Source organism: Zalophus californianus, chromosome 17 (assembly GCF_009762305.2).
Source record: "Zalophus californianus isolate mZalCal1 chromosome 17, mZalCal1.pri.v2, whole genome shotgun sequence".
Taxonomy (NCBI): Eukaryota; Metazoa; Chordata; class Mammalia; order Carnivora; family Otariidae; genus Zalophus; species Zalophus californianus.
Genome location: NC_045611.1, coordinates 14067876 through 14083819, shown reverse-complemented (window position 1 = coordinate 14083819; position 15944 = coordinate 14067876). Strand labels below are relative to the sequence as shown.

General features: G+C 47.6%; 1 protein-coding gene across 2 annotated transcripts; it reads right to left on the bottom strand.

Moving 5' to 3' along the window:
* Nucleotides 1-1403: 1403 nt before the first annotated feature.
* ATXN1L (ataxin 1 like) lies at nucleotides 1404-12261 on the bottom strand. Of its 2 annotated transcripts, none has more exons than XM_027618550.2 (3): nucleotides 12112-12261; nucleotides 10168-10235; nucleotides 1404-9056 (listed from the first exon to the last, which is right to left on the bottom strand). In XM_027618550.2, exon 3 carries the CDS (start codon nucleotides 8934-8936, stop codon nucleotides 6873-6875), a length of 2064 nt encoding a protein of 687 aa, XP_027474351.1. In that variant the 5' UTR covers nucleotides 8937-9056; nucleotides 10168-10235; nucleotides 12112-12261; the 3' UTR covers nucleotides 1404-6872. The 2 variants fall into 2 exon arrangements, with proteins under 2 accessions (XP_027474351.1, XP_027474350.1); XM_027618549.2 differs by having other exon boundaries at nucleotides 1404-9053.
* Nucleotides 12262-15944: the final 3683 nt, after the last annotated feature.

Below are 15944 nucleotides of genomic sequence, written 5' to 3'. Positions count from 1 at the left end.
CTTTAAAAATTCTATCCTAGACAGCAGTCACCTTCATTTAGGAATATGTTCATAGAAATAGCTCTAATATTAAGGTCTATAGCACCAAGGAACTCTTGTTTGAAAGAAGAGATGATCCGTCTTATTTATGTCCCAGAGCCAAGGTAGGTTAACACCCATTGAGAAAAACCCAGAATTAAGGTGAGATGAGAGCTCAAGTTGACAGTGGTCAAAGCCAGAGCAAAATGACCAGTTTGTATGTCTGCCAAACCAAGGAGGAGACAAGAGCTGAGGTCATTTCTAAAAAGTGTCTGTGATGGTACAGAACAAGTACAGAACTTTCCTTAGCCTGCACCAAAGGTTGTGTACAGTTTAGATAATTATAGATCTTGAGGTCCAGAAGGAAGTGCCCTAGTTAAGTTGTAGCCAGAGAAATAACTATGCCAGGAATGTGGACCTCTTCCAATATCATAACAAGGAAACCTGGACTCCTCCCCGACCTCCATAGGTTTAAGGCTATTTAATAGTGTTAACTGACCCCCTCCCCACCACCAAACTAGGGTTAATTCCTACCAGGCAGGCTGAAATATTTCTGTTCTGGGAATACAAAAATTTTAATAAGCTTATTCCAAAGTACTGGACATTTGAAGGAAAGTACTTAATTGCGTCAAATGTCTGTCTCTCACAGATCTCCATACTGAAGTCCTACTTGAGATGCCTCAAAACTGTTGAGCACTCACTATGTGTCAAAGATTATTCTGAGCACTTTACATGGATTATCTCATTTAATTTTCCCTAGCAAACTAGGAGTTAATACAAACTCAGGAGCCCAATGCCTAGATTTAAAATGCTGCACTGCCATTTAAAAACTAACTTTGGGCAAGTTACTTAACCTGTCTTGGTTTCCCCAAACACAATATGGAAATAATAGTATAAGCAACAAATGACTATTAATATACATATATATATAAACGTATTAATATAATTATTAATATATGTAACAGGATGGTTTGTGGCACCTAGTAAGTGCTCAATAAATATATCTGAGTCACAGTCCTGTATCTGAGTGTTTCACCTCTTACTACTGGCAAGCTTTCTAGTTTAGAAGCAGTAGCTATGATTGTAGCTGATGTATTCCAGCAATTTCTGGAAGCATTCTTGGGGAAAGAAAAGAATTGGAGAAAAGGCCAGCAGTGAGGACATCATCTACAAGTCCTTGTGATTGATTGTACTAGTATCTAAGTCTACAGGTAGACTTCTGGGTCACTGAAATACACACCACCAGAACTGCAGATCTGCCCAGAGCCCACCACATAAAGATGGGCACTATTAGCCATTACAAGCTCTCCCATGAAGGCCTTCTATCCCCCACCCAACAGCCACCATCTAAGGCTGGGATAAGAAGAAGGCGCAAACACCAAAAGGAAAAGCTAGTAGTTTATATAGATAGATATATAGATATATAGATATTGATATATATTGTGTTTACATAGTCCACAAGTTAAATGCAGGTATCCATAAGAAGAGCATTAACAATAAAAATACAATCTGTGTGTAGCCAAGTACAGAGACTTAAAATGGTAAAACAGCAAAAAGGATCTCACAAAAGTACAAATATACAGTACAAATTGATTTATTTAAAACAGTTACAAAAAAGCACAACAAAATAGAGATTATCCTTAGAATTATTAATGCTTTGTTAAAGATCAGGTAGGATTAGAGGGTAAGAAATGGTACTGGGTGGGGGGAGCACCTGACTAGTTCTAAGGCTTTAGATACAATGCAGTTGATTACATATTAATTCAGCCATTACATACTGGGGATAGTAGTTGGGGGATCAGTAATTTATCTACAGGGAACTCCTACACAAATCAGATCCATCCAGACCTCCCCAGTGCCGTCCTTCTTTACTCCTCAGGACCCTAAAGCCACCTGATGGCAACATTCCCAACTTTTCTTTCTCCACCCCATTCCCTATCCATATATTCTTCCCTCCCCTAAGGTGCTGTGCAAGCTGAGAGCAGTCTGCTCTCTGCAGCTGGAACATATACTGTTTTGGCTACGGGGATCCTGTGTGACTAGGAAGGTTGTAGGGGACAGCCTTATTTTAATACTTCAAGTTTGCCACGGGTACAGTCTCTTCCCAGCACAATCTATATTCTCTCGAGTGTGAGTATCAAGCAAGTGAGGGATGAACCCTGCCAGCAATGCACTAACCACTCACAACTCACAACCACGTGCAAACTCCCTGTCCAGGGAGTGGGTGTAAAACCACGGTGTCACCAGCTCGCTCTCTGAAGAACCTCAGTCCCCGTGACAGTCATAAAGACAGAAATAAATGCTTGCAAGTTTGACAATAGGTAAAGGCACATGGGCTGCTGCCATACACACACTGTAGACAGGAACCCAATTTGAGGCCATCTTCACTGCTGGGCATTTGCAGTAGAATGGCTTTGGGATCACACAGACTTTGAGTTTGCAACCTACTGGGGGAGGATCTAGGCTTAACGGGAGAACTAATAAAGAAACCTTAGTGTGAAAAGTGCATTTATTACTACTGTTCCTGCTGGGGAGGCTCAGCAGGGCAAACCGCACCACCTCTCCTTCCACCCCAGGCACTGTGCATAGTCTGCAGGTAAGGAGAGAGTGCAGTCGACTCTAGCATCTCGAGGGCCAGTGTCATCCTAGGCCCAGAGCAGGCTTCTGGCCCAAAGATGGACCCTAGAGTTGAAAGAGCAACTGATGGCTGCAAAGACCCAGATGCTTATTTTATTATTGCATAATGTGGGAGGCCTTCTCTAGCCCAGGGAAGCTGGACGGTGCAGGCTTCCCAGCAAAGGGCTAATAGGTTCCTGGTCAACATCCAACCTTGCACAGTCCAGCTCTTCAACTGTAGTGTACACTTTTTCCCATCTGGAAAGTATTGTAGCTTCAGTGTGGTTTAGTAAACTTAGCCCTAGGAGGCCAGGAAGTCTCCCTAAAACTTGGCCTCCACCCAATTTACCTCGCTCTTAAAACTGTGACCTAATCTCCATGGCCAATTTAATCAGGTATCTTTACTCCAAAGGACCCAGGCCCTTTCCCAGTCAGCCCATGTCCACCCTTCACCTCCAGTGTGATCATTCAACTCTCCAATGTGCATGCATGTTGCAGGTTTAAATCATACCACCACCCTGTTTATCTCCTATGATGTCCACTGGTAAAAATAAAACTAAACCCCACTGAGGGGCTATTTCGGTCAAACTTCAAACCCTCTTCAGTCCCAGAATCCACATAACTAGAGCTAGATGACCCTCCCTAGGATGCTGGCAAAGGCCCTAACCTGGTTCCCCATCATTTATTTTTTAAAAACAGGATATACGATACCACAAAGGAAAGCAATTAATACATAGAAAACGCCCACTAAGACCTGTTTGCTTCTCCCTCAAGACAGTCAGATATTTGGAGCCTAAGGGCTCCCAACAAGCACTGAAGCCACATCCCTTTGGGTTCACCAGCCCACCAGCAGCATTTCATACTATCCCTATTCAACGTGACTTTGCTATAAAGTAAGAGTTGCACAGTAAGAATGGACAGGATGCCTGGATTTCCTCCATATGGTCAGACAGGGAAGGGCAGGGCGCTACAAGGGCAGCAGGCAGGACAGTGAGCAGACAGCAGCAGTGGCAAAGCAGCACAGAGCAAAGCCCTTGGTGTTATGACTGACTGGGACCAAGACTGCAGAAGGGTCAGTCCAGATCTGCTAGAGCCCCTCCCCTTGGATATAAGTATTCAGCTCTGAATCCCCTTCCCCCATGCCACCACCCTCCATGCGCCCCCACCATGTACACCATATACATCTTGAGAGGAACGATGATCCAAGACTTGGATGCATTACCCATCCCTTACCTGATCACTCTACTCCCAAACTGGTGTAGGCATTCCTGGTTAGTGCCAGAGTTAGCGGTCCTCCTTTCTATTCCTAAACTCTGGGAATTTCCTACCACTGACAAGGGAGCGGCGCTGGCCTTCTTCAATTGCCCATTTCCCAAAAAGCTGACAGCTTCCCACTAAAATGCTCACTATCTCAAAACCACTCTTCGGTCTCTTGCCAACTTAGGAAATTCCTTTAAGGAAGAACAGACCACCAGAGGCCCCTCTCATTTCTCATACCTGGAAGAAAAGACTGAACCGGAGGGAAAAGACAAGCAGAACGCCACAGCTCTGACCAAGATTGAGAGCACAGAGCTTCAGTTCCTGGGAGCCCATACTTTACAAAAGACACCTCTGCAGCTTCACAAATGGAGCATTCATAGATTACGTACACATGGCATGGTACTAGAAGAGCTGCAGCTATTCCTTCACGGGCAAGAGACAGAAGAGGAATAGCAGCAGAAAAGTCAGGGCCCAACCTGCCAACGTGCACATGATGTTCTCTTTCCAGGATTAAGTGGAAATTACCAGGCTGGGAAGTGGAGGGTCACTTGGTTTCAACTACTGTATCTGGTTGGACAGAAGTTTGCTCCCAGCAGGAGGAAGCTTAACTCGTGTCCTTGGTGGACACCTCTTGAGTGTCTACTGTGTGCATGCCACTGTCTTCAGTTGGTGAGCCTTCCTATGAGGAAGGAGGTTTCTGAGAAACCCGTGCAAACAATAATCCCTAGGAATGAGCTGATCACAGAACAGCCAGAGATGAGGCCTTCTCCCAGGGCTGTCATCGGAGAGGGTTCCTCAAGACTTAGCCCCATCGGCCCCCTCTGTAGGAAACAAGCCAGAGAAAGCAGCATTCAGAGAAAATGGGGGACAGAGAAGGGAAAGGTGAGGATCCCAAACGCATCCAAGGTTGAGTGTTCACCAGAGTTGGTGTTTGGTTCTGAGGTGACCCGGAGACTTAAGTACTCACAGTCAGGTCAGTAGCTTCCTTTGGATGGGCCTCTAAAACCTGACTGACTACTCTCTAGGAATGAAACAGTGGCGTGTAGGGCTTGTAGCAAACAAGCCGGTCTCAGTCACTTTGTTCCCCCAGGAGAACAACCTTTAGCACCTGAACACTAAGAATGACTCCATTCTCAGAACTCCCCCTCCCCCCAGGAGGTAGGTAAGATTATTTATCCCCATTTGGCAGCTGGGGAGGAAGTGAAAGAGCGAGAGGTCACAAGACTTGCCTGAAGTCCTCGACAGAGCAGAGATCAGACCTCAGAGGTTTGGGACTCCTGATGACAGGCAAGGCCTCGGCCAGTCCAGGTACATTTCTAAACGAAATGCCAGGATCATACACTGGGAGAAGCCTCATCAGAGAGCTGAGTGGACAATACCCTGAGTTGCTTCAAGAGTCTGAAGACCCCTGAAAAACACACAAAAAACCCACCCACCCACCTGAAAGCTGGTGGGGGAGCCTAATTCTCAATACCCAGTGGAAACCCATAGTCCAAGCTTATGCTAAAAGTTGTGAAAACGTGAGCTTAAGACACAAGGGGGGGCAAATGCAACTAAGATTGAGAATGCTCTTTGCAGAGGAACAATCCACCACAAAATGAGATCTAGGAGACTTCAGGGACGGGAAACTTATCAAGACTATCCCAGAACCTTAGAGTGGGCTACGGGAGGGGATGGCTGGGAGAAGCCTGAATGCTGATCGGAAGTGGAATAAGATGGGAGGGGCTGTGTAAAACACGAGGACGGGCACTGCCCAGCCAGGTGTATTTGCCCTGACCCAGGGCACAGTTCCCTTCTTGCTTCTCTACCAAGCTCTTCAGCTGCAGAAGAGGAGAGGACATGATTCTTTCTGTATGAGTTTTGAAAAACAGGGAATATAAGTGATAGAGGAAATCAGAGAGATCCCTCCACACCAAAAACTAGAGGTCTTGGTCAGAGTGGACAAAAACAATTTTGCAGAAGGGGAAAGACAGTGCAGCTACAAATCAGGCCCAGGTCAAGACACCATGCTGAGGACAGGGCAGAAGGGTGGGGGCAGCGCAGGCACTTAGGCACAACATAGACAGAGGAGGAGAGTAGGGGACTGGGGACAAAGGTCCACTGGTTCTTTCAAAAGTCACCATTACCAACTAGAAATTCGGTACGATTTCGAAGTAGGTCTGGCATGCTGGGTACAAGGAGCTCTGTTAAGTCAGCTACCTTTCCAGAAGCCCTGCCTAGAGACCAGTCACCTGGCCATCAGGTCTTTCTCCCAAAGTCCCCTGACTGGGTCCCGCCAACGCAGTACTTCACTCTGAACCCTGGAGGGGCTTCTCTTTCTCCCAGTGCTAGAAGCCTTGTGGGAGGAACGGTGGGGAGATGGGAAAGGGCTGAATGAAGCACAGGATCAAGCAGAGTCCTGTAGATGAGTGCTCCTCCCCCACAAACCCACAGACATCTGTAACAAAATCACCCTTTAAAGTGCACAGCTCTCAAAAGAAGAGTTCTGGGTGGGAACCCTCTTAATCCCGATCATGGGGCTTCCTGCCCTCCCACCACAAAAAAGAAAGGAAAAAAACTTCAGACAGTTGAACTGCTACTATAAGCTGTGGATCATCATTTTTGGCTCTTTCTTTGCTCCCTCCCTCTGCCACCTGCCCCCAAAGCCCGACTTTCCCCTTGCAGGAGCTAGGGATGGGGAGGAAAGAACAGGGAGGCCCTGATATTTGGAATGTTTCTTATCCTGTGTGCACCCCCATCCTTCCTTGGCTCAGGCCTGCTGCTCCCCCATCACAGCACCCTCTGGGGCTGTCCTGAAAGGATGCCATGGGGTAATGAGCAACAGACCCTGCCTTGGGAGGCTGCCTTTATGCCTCCTCTTTCCCCCCAATCTCACTGCCAAGAGAGCCATTCCCTGCTCGGCATGTGCAAATCCTCTGCCTGCTCACGGTGAGGCCCAGCTCTGGGGTAAAGCCCCAGTCCTGGTCTGGGAGAGAGGTTCATTTTCCTGCATTGGAACGCCCTTCGATGGACAGTTTTACCTCCTGCGGAATGAAAGAGGGACGGAGCAGTGCAGCCCGTGCCTCCTCCCCTTGCATGCTGTATCTTTGGAAGCTTGGGGCTGGCCAGCAGGCCTGAGCACCAGGCTCCGGCTGCGAGGCCTCTACCATTTGGGAGCCCTCACCTGATGGCTGGCTCTTCCCCTCACTGTCACATTGCTCTCGGGGTCCCAAGACTGTCCTCTCAGGCCTTTCTCGGGGGGGACCCAGCTGGCCTGGGGGAGCACAGCTAGCCTGAGAAACTGAGTTACTGTTCAAGCTCTGTAAACTGATAGAGATGCAGACATCTCCCACCTGCAGCCGATGGCAGGGCAAAGAGAAGAGCTGTGCAGTCCGCCCAGGGCTGCAGGAGGACCAGCCCTGGCCATACACAAAGAAGGGGTGCTCGGGGGGCACCTCGATGCTCACTTTGCTCTGCTGCTCACCAACCACAAAATGCAGCATGACAAATCCAGGCCACTGGCTCTCCTGAATGTCCACGACCGTGCTAGAGTCAATCTTCAGGCCCCCGCTCACTTCGGCACTGCGCACAAAGTCCTGGGTCTGGAGGTCCTCCACCCGCTTCAGCTCCCCTGTAGCCAGCTGGATGATGGCGCCTTTCATGAAATGGGAGGGCAAGTGGGAGGAGGTAATGGGGGGTGGCGTTGGCTCCTTATCTGGGAAGGTGGCTCTGGCCTGCATGTCCAAACTTGATGCCACCAGGATCTCCGAGCCCATGGACAGCAGACCTGGGTCAGTTCCAGTGGGCACCAGGTTGCCATTAGCTACAACCATTGCTTTGGGTAAAGGTCTATGTTTCACCAGTTCCTGATGGGATTGAGGGTAGAACCCTCGGGCCTGATTTTTCTCGGCCATCTCTGCTGGGTTCCTGGCTGACCCTCGCCCCTCACCCTGATGGTCAGGGGTATGATGCGACAGGTTGAGGGGGCTGGGCTCATCCTTCCTCTGAGCTGTCACCACACGATAGTCCTGAGAAGCTAAAGCGCCAACCACCCGCTGGACCTCAAGGTCGGTGTCTGGGGTCCCTCGGTGTGCCGGCACTGCCACCTCTACCCGTGCAGTCTGAGAACCTGAAAACAACTGTCCATCCACCACACATTCTACCACTGGCACCAGTCCCTGGCCTTCACTCTTGCTGTTGGGGGAGTCGAGGGCTTCGCTTTCCCGTCTTACTAAATTTCGTTCTCGCTGTCTCTGTCCGTTGGCAGCGGCTGCTTCCAGAGCAGACTGGCCCTCCTGAGGGGTAAGAATTGGGCTGGCACCTGCTGGAGGGGTTTCATGCAGAGTGTACCCAGCAGGTAGCCTGGACATCTGATAATAAATGGGCATCCGACCTGGAGCAAGGTCCAGTGGCTGAGTACTCGAGTGTGGCAACTGCCCAGGTGGGGAGGTGGCAGAAGGGGCTTTGTTGAATGAGTGGGCTGGGGATGAAGCCTGGGGAGGGGGCGTGGCTCCTTCTGCCAGGAGTGAGGCATATGGCACAAAGTGTGGAAGGTGAGAGGTGGTGAGGTTGGCAGAAGGAGAAAGGAGGGGACTTGGTAGGAAATTAGGTGGCACAGCATAGGGCAGGCTATAAGGAGACCCGATAAACTGCAGAGAGGTGGACGGGAGTTGAGCATAGTGGATTGGGGGATAGTGGATTCCTGGATGTTGAATCAGTGAAGACGCTACATTAAATGTGGGGGGCAAGGGGCTCATGTTCACCACAGATGGGAGGCCAGTTGGGGAGAAGGTAGCAGGTGGCACAGCCACCTTATACAGCATACCATACTGGTCCACCGTCAGACCAGTGATGGCCTCAGCTCCATCACCCCCCAGGCTGACTCTGGCTCCTGCCTGGCTCTGCCCAGCCACCACAACCCCCCGGGACCATTCAGAGGCATCACTGGAGGGTGTGTGGTTAGTTGAGCAGCTGGTAGTTCTCCCCATATCCTCGCTGGTCACGGGGAGGTCTCGTTTCTTTGGTGGAAGGCATTCCTGACTCCTCTCATGAACAGGTTTCATATTGCTTTGTGGTGTTCCTGGAGCCTGGAAGGGGTCGGCTTGCTCCTTGGGACATCAGAAGGGGCTTCTCTGTGGCTCCCCTGCACCCCTCTCTGCTGCTGGTGGGGGCGCCCACATCTGCTAGGGAACAAATCAGAAGCAAAGAAAAGTAACCTAGGGGCAAACCAAGTCAAAGGAAGTAGCAGAAACTGTGCCCATGGAGGAAGATGCAACAAAGGGGACTGCTGGGGAAAAAAGGCATGAGAAAGGGGCAAACAAGGACGCTACCCTTCCCTCATTCATCCAGCCCAGGACGTGAAAGAAACAGTCAGGGAAACCAAAGAGAGCTACAAACATTCACCAACGCGTAAACAACCTGTGGGCTCTACAACCCGAGAGAGACCAACAGCTTCATGATCAGGCGTGCCTCTGATGGGGACCTTGACTCTTCCCAGCCTTCTCCCCTAAAAGATCTGACCAAATGGTTGTTGCTGCTGGTTCTTTTTCCTAAGCTTCTCCTTTGGTCACCAAAGATTACCGTGCTATCTTCTTTCCAACATATGACCTCATCCTTGCTTCCTTTCCCCAGCCCAATTTGGGTTATGATCTCACCTTTCCCCATCCCCCCACCCCAGGCCTGGTTAAACTCTCATCCTCCTTTGCCTCGTATCACCACTACCTCAAAGACCCGGGTGCCACTGAAAAATAGCATCTTCTTTGCCCCATGAGATACTACATTCAAACTTGGGCCCTATGCGGAAAGTGGCTGTACTAGTGTGTTCTATAATGTATCTGTTTCTCCTCTTCCCTAAAGAGCAACAAAACTCTTCTGACCACACACAGACGTCCCCCACTAGTCTGGAAAGACTTCTTTTCTTCTCATTAACCATCTTCAATGGACTTTCTTCATTCATTCTCTTTCTTTTGCCAATGGTTCCTTTTCCACTGTAGGTCTGCTCTAGGCACCACTTCCTAAATTCTGGTTCCATTCCTCCAAACCTGTCTGGGTCTCTATGATTCATAAGAAAGTTCTCTCCCTCCTTTCTCTTGCTGTCACCTCTCATACATGCTTCTGTCCATTGTCATAAAGTGCCCTTTTCGTCTGAGCATTTCAATGCATGAACCTTGTCACCTATTTCTTCCAATCAAGGCTCCAGGTCTTTGGATCTGGATATTAGACTGTTCTGTTTTTCCACTTTTGAATCCCAGATGGTTTTTTTGGCAACAAGGTATCCAAATTTCCCTTTATTACCTGAGCTTCCAGTAGTGCCTCTGAGCAGCTGCAGTAAGAAGCAGTGTCCTCCCCACTGCCTTGGGAGCCTAGAAGACAGAAATAGGAATAAAGTAAGCAGGAGTCTAGCCTCTCACTTCCCCAGGGTCATCAAGGTAATTCTAAAGCCACAAAAACATTAAAGTCCATGAGTGCCTGCCTCATGTTCTGCTCCAGAGGTACCAGCACATTTATCGAGTTTTTGGCATTTGAATAGAGAAACAGCTATCTCTTAAGCTCTAATTTGTAGAAAGACATCCCTGAAAAAAATTTTCAATGTGTGTCAAATTGCATTGTTTTCCTTAACATCATATTCTTCATTCTCTACCTGTACTTATTCCCCAAAGGTTAAATTTACTTCCAATCCCAATTTCAGGTAAATGTGCAACTAAAAATGGAAGATTCAACATTATTCCCATGTGAACAATGGGAAGCTGGAAAAATCAACTACATGGATTTCACCTTTATTCAGGGCTGATGAAAACACAGATATGGAGGTTATTTAAATGAGAAAAGTGGCACTAGAGGAAAAAGAACAATTATTTATGTTTCTGGGGCAGAAAAAGAGGTCAAGGGGGAGTCACTCAAGGGGAAGCCTTATTAACAGATTTTCAGGGTAAAAAAATAGGATCCTGTGTGTGAGTGTAAAATTTTCTGAGTGACAACTTCGTACCAAGTGTTGAATCAGGTGTGACAGAAAATGAAAATACTGCCTGGGTCTTCATGTAGCTATTAACAATGGGGAAACAAAGCTCACACTAAATTATCAATATCTGAATCTACACATGCCAGGAACATCAAACACTGAAGAATGGATCCTTAATCTCTGACAACAGATAAAGCAGTACTAACCAGTACTCTGAGAAACTATCCACTTTCCTGTCCAAGTCCTACAGAACTGCAAGCCTCTAACCAAACTGAAGCAACATTTATCTCTTAAGATTGGCAAGGTGTGTATGTACAAGAAAAGACGATGAGACAGGAAAACAAGGGGGAAAGAAAAATTCAGTTCCATAAACACAAATTACACAGTGGGCACGAGTCTTGCATCCCTTCTTCGCCAGCAGTTCCAGTAACTGAAAGGCAATTAGCTTTCTCCCTCGTTTGCAAGAGAAATTGGGGTCATATCTCCAATTGATCTTTGCTTCCTGCAACTAAAACCTTAAGGAAAACCTGCCTCTAGGTTAGCCAAACACAGTCGAATAAAAGAAATAAAAGCAGCAAGAGGTCTGGGGGAATGACAACAAAGAGCCAAGCCTGTCCACCAGGGTCCAACAACGCAAAACACATTTCGGAATCTGAAACCTCGGCCTCAAGAGGGGCTCGATGAGGACTTCTCAGAGGGAAGATGCAGCTCGTGACCCTAACCGAGCTAACAGGGAAGGGGGTCTGTTCCGGTGAGCTGCCAACGCTGCTAGTCACAGCCCAGAATCAAGAGATTGAACCCAAAATTCGGTGAGGGCGAGAGGTACGCCCGCCAGAAAAGAGTGGCGCTTGGAAGAGACTACGGGTTATGGCTTCCCGTGATCCTGCAATCCTTGCTTCAACAAGGGTAGGGCCCGAAATTGGGAATTTAACGTTTAGGGGTGGGGAGTCGATCCCTGAAGCAGAGGGACAGGGACAAGGCCCCGCAGACGATGCTTCCTTGTTTGGGGGCCCCTTCCCGCCCCGAAGACTCGGACACCCCGGCCCGCCAGGACACAGCCGCGGGGGCGCCGGGGCCTGAGGCCGCCTTCTGGGCCGGGCCGGAGAAAAGCGCGCGGGACTCTAGGCGCGGCCTCTTTCGCTCTCCCCGTCTGCGGTTCTCGGGCCCCGGTCCGGCGGGGCAATGGGCTCCAAGGGGCCACTTCCTCCTAAGCTGCGAGCCCAGGCCCTATTGGCCTTAGTGAGGCCGGCCCAGCGGCCCGCACTCCCGGCGACACTCACCGGCCCATCTCACGGCGCTCCTCGGGCTCCTCCCGCTCGTCCCGGAGCCGCCGCGACCGCGGCCGCCGCCATCCCCGGCCCCGGAGCCGCCCCACACCCAGCGCCCCCCCACGCCGGGCGCCCGGAGATGGCGTCAAGTGCGTTCCGCCCCCGTCGCGGGCAGATGGCGTCACCTCCCAGGCCCAAGAGCGACGCCCAGAAGTACCCGGGAAGGGAGGGAGGCGGCCCCTAGCCCCTCGCCCCTCGGCCCCCGGCCCCAGCGCCCCCTGTGGTGGGAAAACGAACTCCTCCCCGGGGGAAACAGGGTCACGTGAAGAAGGTTGGCCGGCCCTCTCGCCCTGACCCCACCATGACCCCTGCAATCTCTCTACTCCAATAAATTCTGGGGGTTCCCAAACAGAGCCCTGGGGCGTGGCCAACAGCGACCCTCATTTCCTGGACTTCCGGGGCCTGACAGGTGAAGCCTCCTCTTGGGAACCTCGGAACCCCCGAGGCGACCCCTGTCCAGGAAAGTAAGATACCCCTGGAGACCCAGCGTGGAGATGGGGGAGCTCTTTGAGTTGAGAAATGACTTTGACGGGGATGAGAATGGACACGATCCAGGATCTAGGGGAAGGTGAAGCGAGTAGTGGGAACTTGAGGGATGAGAGGAAAGGGTTCAGTAGAGTGGGAAGAGCTTAGTTTAGTGGGAAGAGGACTTGACTATTCGATCAAATATTAGATCACCATTCATTGCCAGTTAACTAGTCAACTTCATAGTAACATGAACATCTGATTAACCATAAGTGAAAAAGTGAACACCAGTCGAATTTGTGGTTTGATTACAACTATGTAAAAAAAAGGAGTTCTGCATACAGTCAGAAACAAGCTAAACTGAGGGAAAAAATAAGTTTAACTATTAGAGAGATTGGATCTGAGTGGATTTTTCCCCTTTCACTTTCTGCAAACTCTGTTCACTAAATAACAATTGATTTTTGTTTGATTTTAAAAATACTGGCTGGGCTCTGGTCCCTACTCTGGCCTTAGAAAAATCATTTTACTACTTTAGACTTAGGTTTCCACTTCTGCAAAATGAGGAACTTAAATTAGATGAAGGGGTGGGAGTAAAACATAGATTAAAGAGCTCTCTATAAGCATTTTAAGTGAAAATTAAGCAAATATGTACAGTGTGATATCATGTATTAATGTGAAAATCATATGTAACATATAAAGACATATTTATGTATCAGTACAGAAAAGGAATGGAAGGCTATGTAACAACCAGTTAACACTGGTTATCTCGGGAGAGGAAAGTGGCATTGGGTGGTGACCAAAAGATACAAAAGGGACTTATTGTTTGGATTTCTTTTTTTTTTTAAAGATTTTATTTATTCATTTGAGACACAGAGAGAGCATAAGCAGGGAGAGAGGCAGAGGGAGAAGCAGGCTCCCCACTGAGCCAGGAGCCCCACGTGGGGCTGGATCCCAGGACCCTGGGATCATGACCTGAGCTGAAGGCAGACGCTTAACCATTTTATGAAAATATTATCTTAGAAATATTAAGATGAGTAAGTTAAAATACAAGTAAAGTATATGGTCTCTTAAGATTCTTTCTAGGGAATCAATAGACCTCAATTTTGGTATTTTCTCACCTGGATGGGCAAAAAGGATCATTAAAATCATTGAATGCCACCACACACACACCTTGCACCAGTGTGTGAAACAGTGAAGCTACTGATCTGTAGCCATCTAAATCAGCAGAGGGCTGTGCTTCGAGGATATTAGTATTATTCATGACAGTCGTCTTCGCTCTCAGTCTGGCCAAGGAGGAAGTCCTGTGGTCACACAGTGATTCTGTTTTAGCACTAACTGGCTTTCTGGCTTCTAATCCATTGCTTAGCTCACTAAATTGGCATTAAAACTATCAAGATTAGGGCGCCTGGGTGGCTCAGTCGGTTGAGCGACTGCCTTCGGCTCAGGTCATGATCCTGGAGTCCCGGGATCGAGTCCCGCATCGGGCTCCCTGCCCGGCGGGGAGTCTGCCTCTCCCTCTGACCCTCTTCCCTCTTGTGCTCTCCATCTCTCATTCTCTCTCTCAAATAAATAAATAAAATCTTTAAAAAAAAAAAAAACTATCAAGATTAAAAAAAAAAACTGCAAAGATAGACAGATAAGCCTATACTATTTATTTATTTATTTTTAAAGATTTTATTTATTTATTTGACAGAGAGAGAGAGAGCACAAGCAGGAGGAGCAGGAAAGGAAGAAGCAGGCTCCCCGCTGAGCAGGGAGCCCGATGCCAGACTCAATCCCAGGACCCTGGGATCATAAGGTAGATGCTTCACCAACTGAGCCACCCAGGCACCCCTGTACTCTTTTTTTAAATCAAAATGTTATAAATACTGCTGTCTTTGCCAATTTTTTCCAAATCAATAAATTAAAAAAAAAAAAAAAATCTCTGCCAAGATAGAAACCCTTGGATCATCCAGGATACCCATTGCCTCCTAGACTAAGATACGCTCTCAGAGAGCTGGTGTTTCAGACAAAACTGAGAGAGCAAACACAGGTAGATGCAAGCAAAAAGAATTTTTTGGCTACCAGCCATTAACATGATTACATAGTGCAAAGGCGTGTCTGATTTAAAAACAAAAAAACAGGATGTTCTGATTGGTGAGACACAGGTGATTTCCTGGTTTGGTAGGAACCAAAACCAGGTTCTCTTTTCGGCAGTCCCAAAAGAGTGGGTCATATCTCTGCTGTATTCTCTTCTAGAACTCTACTCCAAGCAATCTTCATTTCTTTGATTGTGCATATTGATGTAGGAAGCTCCATAGTAACAGTTTGAAAGGAGTATTAGTAATAAGTGACATAGCTTTTAGATTTAAGACACTAAAATAACTAAAAGTTACCTCATTTCTCCAAAAATCTGTGTTATTCTCTGGAACCTGGATAATTCCCTATGTAAGTTATTTATAATAACTAAACCCAGGGTCGTATTCATTGTAACTGGCTCAATAAATAGTTGTTGAATGAAATTTCACAAAGATATCTCAAACTGGGAGACTCTCCTTGCTAATTTTTTTGCTCCCATTTCCTTATTTCTATTCTTACCTAGTTTTGCCTGTTTGTTACCTTTTTCAGTCTCTCTCATCGGAAAATTCCTTCATTTTCTTTCACCAGATTTGTTTGTTTAATTTCCATGGAGTTTTAAGAACTGATAAAGTGAAAGGAGATTTCTTTCATTTAAAAAAAATTTCCCTGCCCCACAAAAGAAGATTTTTAAAGGTATTTGAGACATTTTGGAACTTAAAAGTTATACTTCCATCTGTTTTGTCTACCTCTTCTCTTTTGTTGGATTCCCACTGAATTCCTTTGATGTGTGTAGATTGAATTTGTGTGATGGGAGAGTTTGACCTACTCTGTTGAGAGGAAAACAACAATGACCACAAAACCCTGCTGAGCTGGTTCTTCTTCTCCCTAATCAGGCACGAGTTTCAAACCAGCTCTCTGTGTTGCCTAGTTCCTCATTGGTGATTTTTCTAGACCTGTCGTACAGGCAGGGGACGTTCCGACAACTATCCCAACTCTTTTTTGACGTTAAGGGATCAAACCAGAGAGAAGTGCTGGTAATCTGGGGAACCATGTGTGTCATAACAAGAGGAATAGGTGGTTTTTTTTCATACTGTCATGTCTTTTTGCTTGCATTGCTTAGCACGTAAAGGTGTCATTGTAGGGTAGAACTTTATCTTTGTATGTCAATGGCAGAAACAACAATCTCAAGTATAGTTTGAAATTCTAGGAATACTTGGCAGATTTAGCTTTCCCAAGACATGTGTTGGTGCCTGGTATTAGAT